The sequence below is a fragment of the Eretmochelys imbricata genome, chromosome 1 (assembly GCF_965152235.1).
Source record: "Eretmochelys imbricata isolate rEreImb1 chromosome 1, rEreImb1.hap1, whole genome shotgun sequence".
NCBI classification, from domain to species: domain Eukaryota; kingdom Metazoa; phylum Chordata; order Testudines; family Cheloniidae; genus Eretmochelys; species Eretmochelys imbricata.
The window spans coordinates 106,408,562-106,420,411 of NC_135572.1; the positions used below are offsets into that span (position 1 = coordinate 106,408,562).

Here is an 11,850-nt window from a genome sequence, read left to right on the forward strand (position 1 = left end):
AGCTGAGGATCTGCTTCTAGGAAGAATACAAATACACAAGTGTAACATATAGTAGGATGTGAAACCTTTTTTCTTTTTTTTTTTGGACTGGAATAACTGTCGGAGGAAGGATGACTTAAAAATTACGATCTGAGAAAGACACTTATACTGCACACCTAAGACAACCAAGATTTGATGTATTGTATTGGTGCCATTATTTAACAAAATAAAATAATTAATGAAGTGTGAAATGACTCACAGTTGCTATCATTTCTAGACAAAAAATATTACAACTGAAAATCTGCATTAGGGCAGATTTAGTTTCTTGCATTCAGAACAGGACAGGAAACAAAATACATAGGTCTGTTTAAGTATTGATTTTTTAATAGCTTGTTTCTCATATAGGGAACAAGGGGAAGTTTTATATTTTAGAAATACAGGTATCAGTTGAGTTTTTAAATAAAGCCTGATGCTTGCTACAGGTCATGTACATTGTTTGGCTTCAGTTTGTGTGTTTACTCATTAAGCAACACTTTCTGTAACAATTTATAAAGACAAATTTAAGTACAAGTACTGTTGTAGGTATTTTATATCTTCATGCTTATTGTAACACTCAGGACAAAGCAGAAAGTGTCAATCTGCGCCCAACTCCAAGTTCCAGACAAAGACTGCTGCATACTGTTACAGTGACACATTCAACCTGCTACATTTTATTTATCAAACCCACAGAAACAGATCTGGTGAAGTATCAGGAATTCTTTCCCTCTTATTCTGGAAAATCTTCAAATGTTTTGTCAACAATTACGATCTTTCATTTTAAAGTATTCACTATAGATGTTGTCATACCAATAGGAAAATGAAATTTTAGAACTGGACACTACAGTAGCTGAAGTTTCAGCAGAAGAGTTACATACAAAAGGGGATTTTATATATAGTTTTCAATCTGTGTTTTCATTTGTCAGAATAAAACCCGTATATAAATGGATAACATTCAGGACGCTGCACATGAACAACAGTCGCTTTGTGCCTAAAACAATGTATTTAAACAGAACTTCACTTTTTGCTTTCCATTACCTCGCAAGTGTGCTTGCCCTTCAATTTAAAAATAAATATATATAGGGTTTATTTTCCCCTTCCTAAATCTATCAGATCCAATATATATGGTGATGACTCTAAATTATACAACATACTATATAATGAGGCAAACTCAAGGGGATTAGCTACTGAAGTACTTTTCTGGGTTCAGTAAGCTAAACAAGCCAAAATAAGTCTCTGTCAGAATAAAACCAACATTTCATGAGAATAGCAATAGCCATTAAAAAGAAATATTAAAAACTGTGGGTTTTTTAACTGTCTGTGTAATCCTTGCATTAGAGGTAGGAAAACCAATAATTTTTTTGAAGTGAACTTAAAAAATACCACTGTATTTTTGAATTTAGGAAAGTGAACTGTCACTCTTACTGTAGTTATACAAGTGTACTAAAAAAATTTACTTAAACATATGAATTTAAGACTTTACTTTATTCAGCAAATTGGTTTATTTACACAATGGGGAATGCTGGTTGAATTTTGTCAATGTAATAAAAACAATCTAAGAGACAATACTGAACTCTCAATCTTTCTATATATTCATAGCAGAATTGACCGTTTCCTTACCTGTATCGGGAACATCAAGTGCAACAGTGGGACAGTATCATAGGACACTGATTTAACAATAAACCACAGAGGTCCAGTACTACTTTGGGAATTTACTGATGCATGTACTAACTTTTTTTGTTATTAAAAGTCAGCAAAACCAGCATGAAATTTGGTCTAATATCAGAGTATAACTCTGAGATCAGCGGGTCAGTAAAAACCTTATCAGATCATACAGAATTTATAAAGTGACCTGATCTGCTTCAAACCACTATTACAGAAACAAAATGGATGAGAACAGATTACTCTCTAAAAGGCAACAGTGATCTGATAAGGATTTAACTTAATGGAAGTTAAAAAAAAATATTAAGAATTGCAGAGCACAGCCCCTATTAGAACAAGCTAACTTTCCAGACTTCCCCCCCGAAAAAAAAAAAAAGAAAAAAAAAAGAGAAAAGTGAAAAAAAACACTTCAACATGAAGCTACCATACAAAGTTTTTCTGTTTCATTTTTCTTTTTAAGAGTTCAGAGTTCCAATTTAATCCTGGCTCTTTAGTGAGAAGGACAGTTTTGGCCTAGACTTTCCCTTGCCCAGGATCATTTTTTGCTCTTCCTTTTGCTGACGTTGCCTCTCTTGTTCTAGTTTCATCCTCTCCTCATGAATCTTTCTTTGTTCTTCAACAATTTTCAATTGTTCTTCAGCCTGTATACAAAACCAGTAGAATTTAGAATACATAATATTTTGCAGCCCCCATAGTAGTGATTTCTTAATCTCTATTTTACATCTATTCAGCAAACACAGGGCCCAATTCTGAAAATTCAGACACGTAACTACTCATGTTACAAGTTCCATTGGCTTCACAGAAGTAAAGTTTTGCACATGCATCAACATTTTAGGGATCAGGCTCTTAAATGCATATCAAAATCTCATACACCAATATAGTTCTTTCCATTTTCAACACACTTTACAAATACTATCTGTATATATTTATATGCATTAAAATTTTAAATATAACATTGTTCCTGTTTTCATTCTTGGGGAAATCAATTTATAAAAAGGAATATTCTCCACTACTTCTTGTTTGTGTTTGATAACTTAAAGGGGCACTATCAACATGGAGCAAAACACTGCCAAGTTTTCATCCGATTTCTCTCTCAACCTTTTACAAATTACCATTTAGGCTCAAATAGTGCAAGCACTTATGCAGTAAGCTTAATGGAATGACTCAGGCATAAAGTGACTTGTGTCTATCTGCACTATCAGGACATAATTACTAAAGAAGGAAAGATTAGTGGAAGAACTTCTGTATTTTCAAGTTTTTATTTTGTTAATTTAATAGTATTTAGCATATAGTTAGTTTAAATAATTTCTTCTGTTTGTATAGCTGTTTTTCCATAAAGTGATAGGAATAAAAATGTGGTTGTAAAACCACAAAAATTGACCGTGAGATTTTAAAGCAGGTGTAAATCCAGAAACCAATTTTAACAAAGGCCTTATCTACACAAGAAAGCTGCCTTGGTTTAAATAAACATGTGATTTTAAACAATTTACTTAAACTGGTGCAAACCCCTTTGTGACCAAGCTTATTTTACATTATTTTAAACTGATCAACCAAAATAAACCACTCAAACCAAAATAACAGCATCCAAACAGGGATGCAATGTTTTTGCACTGATTTAACTAAACTGTTTTAAAACCTATTGATTTACTTTAAACGAGTGCAACTATCATATACAGAAGTCAGAAGTGTATGTGCTGACAAAGTCTTCACCACCCACTGCACACTGGAATTTCGCTTGTGTCAAACATGTTTATACTTGTTCTGTTACACTAGGAACACTAGTCAAAGCCTGGTCAACAGTCAAAACCTGAAAGGATACACTGGGAGCTGGAAAGAGACTGTTTGCCATCAAAGTCAATGGGAGCATTCACATTGACTTCAATGGGGAGTAGGATTAGATGTTAACAAAAAAAAAATTATCTAGCTCATCAGGCAACAGGATTTGAACATGTCCACACTAATGTAAACGTCATTTCTACCTACCAGTTTAGCTTGTGCTTCTGCAATTTTTCGATTATTCTCTTCTAATATTCGCTCTAGTTCCTCACGTTTTGCACGCTCTTCCTCCTAAAGGGGAGGACAGGGTAAGATGTTAGAAAAGTAAAATACTCATTATGTGTCTTCACTAATCTTCCTCAGAATTCTTTTGTGAACTGACTTACGGGGCAGCTTTACAGCCACCTATTTTGTCTCAACAGTAAATTGTGCAGCCACTAATATTGGTCTCTAGTACTAAATTTAAATCATCCCTCCCAGTCCAAACAGCAACAAACTAAACCCTCCCTAATCATAGATTCCTGACAATTTATTACTAATATTTTAATACCACACAAATGAACAAGGACAACTACAAAAACTGGATAGTATTTACCAAATTAAAAAAGTAATATATAAAATATAAATAAAGTGAATAGTTTGTCTCACCAATTAAGTATACCTACGTATTCTTTACCTATACTCCTTTAATCAGCATTAAAAGTTGAATATTTACTGTCTTGTCCAGTGTCCTGCAGAGTGTGCTCCTCGGCTGCCATACGCGCCAGCTTCCTCTTTAAAATGATTTGTACTGTTAGCTTGGCAATACCTGCATCAGCAGCTCAACCATTTATAAAGAAACAACATACAAGGAAGGCTGAGCTGAGGAATGCAGATGTTTATGATAAGAAGGAACAAAAATATGTAAATCATTCCTAAGGCAAACAATTAATAAGAAAAATACATTTACTGTTAGTGAAAAATACAAATGGTAATCCATACTTCATGGAACTAAGGGCTTCTTTCGTGGGGAAAATGGACTTAACATTCAATATTTTGACAATTTTAAGACAGCTTAAACTGTCATCTACAGTTTGAACTGGAATTCAGGAGTCCAGGAAAGGCATGATGAGCAAATAGAGCCTTATAAATTGCTGTTTCCTTGGTGAATTTAATAAAACTTTGTTATGCAAAACATAAATATGAAGAGTGCGGGAAGGTTTTTGAGGTGCTTCAGTTCACATAATAAATATGCAAATTATTTTAATATTTGGAAGATTTTAAATCAGCCAGAGGTTTGTGTCTGTGTAAAAAAAAAGTTAATATGAAACAAAAACAAGCATATGAAGAAAAAACTTCTTACGATGACTAGTAATCAGCTACTATCTAGCACGCTTTCTCCAGGAATTGAAATATATTTTACATAGAAAAGCACTGATGAAACTACTCCGCATCAAACTTAATTTATGGTTTTTAAAAACCTTTTTGTGAATAATGCATCCATTTAGTTAACTGAAATCCACTATATACAAATTTCAGCAAACTTGTATGTATCTAAAGTCAAAATGCATTTCTCTTAAAGCTGAACTTTGAATTGCACACATGTGAAATTCTGCATAACTTAAGTCTCAACAAAAGAGCTTTTATTTCAAAGATATAATATTGGCAGACAAACAGTTGATGTTTAGCCTGAAGGGGAAAGCATCATTATTAATGGCTTTCCCGTTGTAAAATAATCAAGTTATTCATTTAGATCAACAAGTAAAAGAAGTACGGAGTGAGAGAGTTACTGGACAGTCAGTGCTATTTAGCTGAATTTTCTTTAAGGGTTTAAAAGTTTGACTTTAAATTTTTGGATCCTGGAGTGATTAGTGCAGACAAGCATCAAAGCCTTAGTAGCAAATTACTGCCTCACAGAAAGATGTTTTTCAGCTTTTCCTCCAGCTGCTGATAAAACAAGTCACATGTTTAGCTTGACTTCAGACAAGGACAACCTGCTCCTTAATAAATTCTAGAGGGAAAAAAAGGAGTTAGTAGTTATTGAAAAATGGATATAATGATTTGGACATAAGTCCTTGGTGAAGACGGTGGCTGGGCTTATGTTCAAAGTACAGGAATTAGTCCAATGTATGCTCAAAGAGAATGTTTGTTTTAAAGGGAGAACAGTAAGAAAACCTAGTTGAAGACAGGTACTGCAGCTCAGTGCTGGACCCTGCTCTTTTCCTGACTGAAGGCAAAAAGCCTCTTACAGTCTAGGTAAATAAAATGAAACAAATGAAGGATACACTTTATAAATTTTAACCCTTTCCCCCCCAAATAAGAAAGGATTGTGGATAAATCCTGCAGCCATGGCAAAAGTTTCAAACAATTCTCTAATATGTAGGTCAGTTCCATTAAAATTCAAGTATCCTTGTACAGGTTTTAGGAGAATAACTGTTTTAAGTATCAGTGAGCTCCTCTGAATAGGCTAGAAATTAAGTTTCGCAGCAATGCAAGTTTACACGAGAAGGGAATTAGATTTGCTGTATTCCATCTCTTTCTGAACCGAACAGGAGGCACAACCAGACACTGAAAGTTTTGCCATGGACTGTCTCTACTTTCCAAACGACCGAGCGTTACCTCTCTGGCTTTTTGTGCCGCAAGTTCAGCTTGTCGCTGTCGCTCGAGTTCTTCGAGCAACTGTTTTTCCATGATGCGCTTAGCCTCCTCCACCCTGCGGAGAACCTCTCGCTCAATCTCATCCTTCCGTTTCTCCAGCTCTTCCTCTACGCGCTTAGCCACAAGCTCTTCCACTCTTCGGGCTGTCTCTTCCTCTATGAGTTTCTCTTCAATTTCTTGTTGGCGTCTAGAAAAAGAGACATGAAAATAATAATTTAATTAGTTATTTCAAAAATGAAATTTAAATAAAACTTTGAATTCACGGATTGATGTAGATGATTATGGTTGGTATTATATATTTAAATGTTTTCCTTTATTCTTCGTTCACACACCACCCATAAAAAAAATTTGCTTTACATTTAGGAGAAAGTGACTACAAAAGCCATAGCAACATACCATATTTAACACACCTTAAAATGTTACATTTAACAACAAAATAGCATTTTGAGTAGGTTGTGATACAGCAAATGGACTATTTTGACTCTGAATGTTACTTAAAACACAGTAATGTTGAAACGTACCTATCAGCTAAAGTACCCATCCCCCTTTCAAAATTCAGAACATTTTAGGTTCTGTGTTACATGAGGTAATAAAACACTGCCCTAAGACCTCTACCTCAAAGGCACCAAACTGGTCTCTAACTAAAATAGAAAGCAGAGACAATAAAATTTGTAATTTGAATATTCCTAACAAAAGCTCCAGGTGTTGTCGTAATCTAGATCGCCAATAATTTACCTTATCACATATCAAATATTGCAAATCTACTTAATTTTTTTATGATGGTATTGAGTGTCAAGCATAATTGTACAAGAGCCAAGAATATCAATTCGGAGTCCAAAATAAAGCATAGCTTTTGTTTTCTGCATTTTTATAAAGGATTTTTTTTTTTTAAAGAGTGGGTTTTTTGGTTTGTTTTTTAGTAAGATGCTAATTTTTTTTTAAAGGCTAACACCAAATATGATAGGATGCAAAATGTTATATTCACTTAACTTTAACCCCCCTCACATTTTTCACTCAACAGTAAAATATTGGGTTAGATCCTATAAACGCTTAATACCTGCTGTAGTGCTTGCTACCATGAAGATGAAAAAGCTCCTCATGATAGCAAACACTATGCACACTACTGAGCATTTGCAGGATCGGGCCCATACGTGAATTAAATATTTAAATAGTAACAGGATGTTCATTTTATAAAAAATAATATCCTACAGCTATTTCTTAAATGGTATTCACTTTTCAGGATTACTGTTCTGTATTATTTTTTACATTCACACTGGACTTTTGTTTGAATTGAAATGTAAACACATTAGTGAAATACTGACTACAATATGTTTAGAAGAGATACATCTTAATTTGTCAGTTAGGACCAATAATCTATGGTTTACAATATAAGACCTAAACTAGAACAGTTTCCCGTCACTTTCTTCTTAAAGTAAGAGTTTCAGACGATGTTCACCCAATTATAAGTATATTTTTAATATGGACACATTTTCAATTATTCATACATTTTCAGAAAAATGATATAATTTGACAAATTTTGGATTTCCTAATGGGGATTTTACAAAATAGTAAGACAACACAGATCCTTAAGGGAATGAACTGACTGTCTAAATAACATATTTGAAACACCTAGGGTCTCCTTTAACCCACAGATCTAACCCCCCATAGAGTAAATTTAGTCTTTCATTCTACTGATGTAGATGTGGGCTCTTTCTAATGAAACCTTAAACCAAAGTTCTCTGCTTTAAGTGGATATAAAATATTCCATGGCCCATTTTCTCACCCCACTGTTGTGCAGTGTATTTGTCACCCACTGAACTTTCATTCCAGAAATAACTACAAGGTTCTTGTAGGCATATTTGCTAAAGTGTTTTCAAAACCTTCAGAATAAGGATAGAATCTAAAACAATATTATATTACTCAGTAGGTTGTAATTGTGCTGTAAAATTTGCTTCAAGTTAAGCCTTGGTATTTATCAGGTACCGATCTATACAAATTTGTATTTATTGTTGCCCTCTTAATCAAATATTTGAACACGAGAAGTTAAATCCATATGAAAAGAATTATTTTTGAATTAAAGCAAATATTTCAGGCAAATGAACACATGTGCACTGCTCACTTTAAAAAATAAAGTAAGTAAATTATATTGTTCTCAAATTAGCATTGCACTGTGCAGCTCTCACCTACTTCTACTCCTGGAAAAAAAATTCAGGATTCATAAAATTAGGAGCAGCACTTGCATATCTTTCCATACTTATGGACAATTATTACATTACACACACACCAAAAGTTAGTGTTCCAGGAAATGTGATCAAAAACTACACTAAAAAAGCTGTGTTAAAAAAACATGACTACACGGGAATTTATTCTCAAAAGTTTTAAGTTCTGTATTAGACCACCATCCTAACATCTACAGTTGAAAATTTAACTCTACAAGTCAATGCTGTAGATTCTCAATAAATGCAGGATCAGGCTTAAATATGGTGGTGTAGTTTCTATCTATAAGAAGGTATTTTCTGTAACACATGTATACAAGACTTCCTATACAGAGGCAAAATTAGCGTCTTCCTCTAACATGCAACATTTTCATAAACACCAGAAAGTCAAAGCATGTTTGTGTCAGATTTTTCAGGATAAGTTATGAGATGCATATAGAGTATGGTAGGAGTTTTATGAGAGCTGCAAGAAGGAAAGCGCTTATGATTCAGTGGCTTTGCTACATAAAAATTTTCGTATTAATTTATTTGTAGACCTTGAAATTAAGCATCACTGCAAAGAACAGAAAACAGGGTAAAGCACAGAGGTCTCTTACATCTCAGGACAGACGTTCTGTACAGATTCAGAAGACAGACATCTACATACATTGAAAATAGCTATCACTAGGCAATTTGGTAAGTGACATATAAGCCAGTATGAAATATGAAGTAATTGATTCAACTAGTGGAGCACAAAATTTAAATTTAATATAGTTTGCCACATTAACAAAGCCCAAATGGAATACTATACCGTCTTCCCCCCAGCAAAAACCCCTTAACTCCCTCCCCTCAAAAAACATACCCTACCAAAAACATGGAAGTTTTTACTTTTTTTATTTATTTTTTTTAAGTTCACAACACTTAAATAACCTGGACAACTAAAGACTCTTGTGCACCTCTTAAATAGTATTTTGACAAACAGCAGAATTTTGTTTGCCTAACAAACTCCTGTGAGAGAAAGACTGCACTTTACTGCACTGTTGCTACTTTGATCAAATCCCATATTGCCCACCTAGATCATAAGTCACAAGTATTCCACCATTGTTCATAATAAGCTGATTTGTGTAGTATAACAAAGTTGTTCTAGAAAAACACTAAAGGGCAGGTAAGAATGCCAAAAGATTTTTTTCTTAATGAGCTCCAGCCTACTATTCAGGTAAACAGAACTAGATTTGTTGCAAATCAAAGTTTTAATGGCAACATAATGATCAACTGCTTAGGTATTTGATATAAAGATCTTAAACCTTTCGTTTTCCTTCAGTACTAGAACAGTTTCTTCCCTCTCCTAAAGAGCCATTTCTGGTTTGATAAGAGATCAGGCCTTTGTTATAAAAAGTAGATGTCCAATTATTTTAAAATTGCCAATATTTCACAAGTCACATATACGTTCTCAAATAAAATATTTAAGTGTTTGCCTTAGAGCTCATTTAAAGTGTTACCTGTGAATGAAAATAATCTGGAACAAAAACATTAAGATTCCAAATTGAGAAGGGACTGAATGTTTAAAAATAAACAGAGCCTGAATCTCTTCTCACTCTTCACTAAAGGCTAGAGTAACTTCACTGATTTCAATAGAATTAATCCTGATTGGCCCAGGTCTAAGAGGAGAATCAGAGCTGAGTGTCTCTAAGACAAACTATTTTGAAATTTTTCAAATGAGTGTTCTGTAACCCTATAATATGTGATGATATCGCTATCAAACTGCAATTAGCATAGGTCAAAAGGAATCTCAACAGCAGAATACTTTACAATAGAAATAAAAGAAGCAATATGTAGAAATCAGAATTTCTAACATATGCATAATTTGTAATTATTCCATTCATTATTATATAACTAGAACAAAGCCAAAAGAAAATGAGTTGGTGTAAAATTAATCAGACTGGTTGTCATTGTTTGAGTCTACCTAAACATTCACTTACAAAGTGAATCAGACAGCATTTTTTTGTTTTCCCAAGTCAATATTTCTGCATCACAGGTTCATATATCAAGGTGCCAGGTTTCATATATCAAGGTGCCAGGTTTATTGGACATTCAAAAATAAGGATGGATTTACGACAATTTGTTACAAGGAGTTTTGTTGTTGTCTGTGATAAAGAAAGAAATCACAAGGGAGAATAAAAATATTTCTAATAACTTAGATAAGGCTGCAAGGTGACCTATTCGGGAACCTAATTCCAAATCCATAACAAAATGAAAGGAATGCCTCTTGGCTTCATGAAATATAACAAGAGCTACCCACACGAACATGCTAGTTTTGTTCAACGGGGCGAGTGGTTCACGATAGGACTCCTCTCTGTTTCAGCACTAATGCAGAGACCCCGAGTTAGTATACTTTTTGAGTGCATTCTTTTCACAAGGCACAACACAGCCTTCGGGCCAACTAGGAGAGCCTCAGCCTAAAGAATAAGCTACATGCTTGCAGAAAAGGGGAGGGACAAAAGTCTGGCACTGGGCGCTGCACCCACAGCCCCAGAGGCGGCGAGGCCTCGGACAGAGGAGGAGACCGTACCAAAGCATGTTAGAAGAGGAAGCGAGATGGATGGGCAAGGAGGGAAGCAGCAGCTCCGGGCTGGGTGTTTTCTACCGGGGAGGATGGGGGAGGGGAGGGGGGGAGGATGGGCAGGGCGAGATTCCCCCTGGATCGAAGCGAGAGGAGGGAGCCGCTGCGAGCCGGGCTCGGAGAGACGAGGCCCCAGGCGGGACTCCCCGGGGTGGACACTCACATTTTCCGCTGCCGCTCGAACTCCGCTTTTTTCTCCTCCTCCTCCCGCTTCTGCTTCTCGTCCAGGCTGCTGCGCTTGCTCACCGTGCGCCCGAAGATGTCGATGCGGTCCGGGGGGGACGAGGCGCGCTCCCGCTCGCGCTCCCGGCGGGACGAGGGGGCCGTGTTGGAGCGGGAGCGGGAGCGGGACTCGCGGCGCCGGTTCCGCTTGGTCTCCCGGGACTTGGAGCGCTTGCGCGCCCGCTCCTTCTCCCGGGAGCGGGACCGCGAGCGGCTCCGGTTCTTCTTGGTGTGCTTGGAGCTTTTGGTGTGCTTGGAGCGGGACGAGCTCCGGCTGCGGGACCGACCCATAGCGGAGCCCCCCGGCCGCGGCCGCCCCGCCCGAGCCTGGACGCTAGCGGCACCTGAGAGAGGCGCGAGGGGACGCGCGCATCAGCCTGGCTGGGCCTCTCCCCCGCCCGGCTCACTGAGGAGAAGGAGCAGGCCCCGGAGGCGGCAGCGAATCCGGACGGAGACAAGATGGCGGCCCCAACCCAGCGGTGACTCGGCTCCTTGCCGCCCCACAATGCACCGCGCGGGCACCCTCGGCTCCCCCGTTTTGTCTGCCGGAGATACCCGAAGGCGCTCGGAGAGGTTCGGGCTGAGTCGGGGTGAGCTCGGGAAGGGGTGGGACGAGGTAGAGCCCCTGCGCATGTGCACAGCCTGCCCTGGTGCCATTGGGTGGAAGGCGGCGCCTGGGCCCGGTTTGCCCCGCCCCCCCTGTGGCCGAGTCTTCCGCGGCGC

The 11,850-nt window shown here is 37.3% G+C and overlaps 1 protein-coding gene across 2 annotated transcripts; it reads right to left on the reverse strand.

The window, feature by feature from the left end:
* Positions 1-341: 341 nt before the first annotated feature.
* ARGLU1 (arginine and glutamate rich 1) lies at positions 342-11,630 on the reverse strand. 2 transcript variants are annotated; one of them, XM_077813252.1, is made up of 4 exons: positions 11,069-11,628; positions 6,052-6,277; positions 3,661-3,744; positions 342-2,318 (listed from the first exon to the last, which is right to left on the reverse strand). In XM_077813252.1, the coding sequence occupies exons 1-4, from the start codon at positions 11,416-11,418 to the stop codon at positions 2,154-2,156; spliced, it is 825 nt and encodes a 274-aa protein (XP_077669378.1). In that variant the 5' UTR covers positions 11,419-11,628; the 3' UTR covers positions 342-2,153. The 2 variants fall into 2 exon arrangements, 1 of the variants encoding a protein (XP_077669378.1); XR_013345665.1 differs by having other exon boundaries at positions 2,285-2,318; positions 4,169-6,277; positions 11,069-11,630.
* Positions 11,631-11,850: the final 220 nt, after the last annotated feature.

What these genes read in the sequence shown, in the direction of transcription:
- ARGLU1 (XM_077813252.1), bottom strand. Translation starts at nt 11,418, where the DNA reads ATGGGTCGGTCCCGCAGCCGGAGCTCGTCCCGCTCCAAGCACACCAAA. An exon ending in CGGCACAAAAAGCCAGAGAG is followed by an intron (nt 3,745 to 6,051) that starts GTAACGCTCGGT and finishes CCTCCCCTTTAG; the next exon opens with GAGGAAGAGCGTGCAAAACG. An exon ending in CAGAAGCACAAGCTAAACTG is followed by an intron (nt 2,319 to 3,660) that starts GTAGGTAGAAAT and finishes TTTTGTATACAG; the next exon opens with GCTGAAGAACAATTGAAAAT.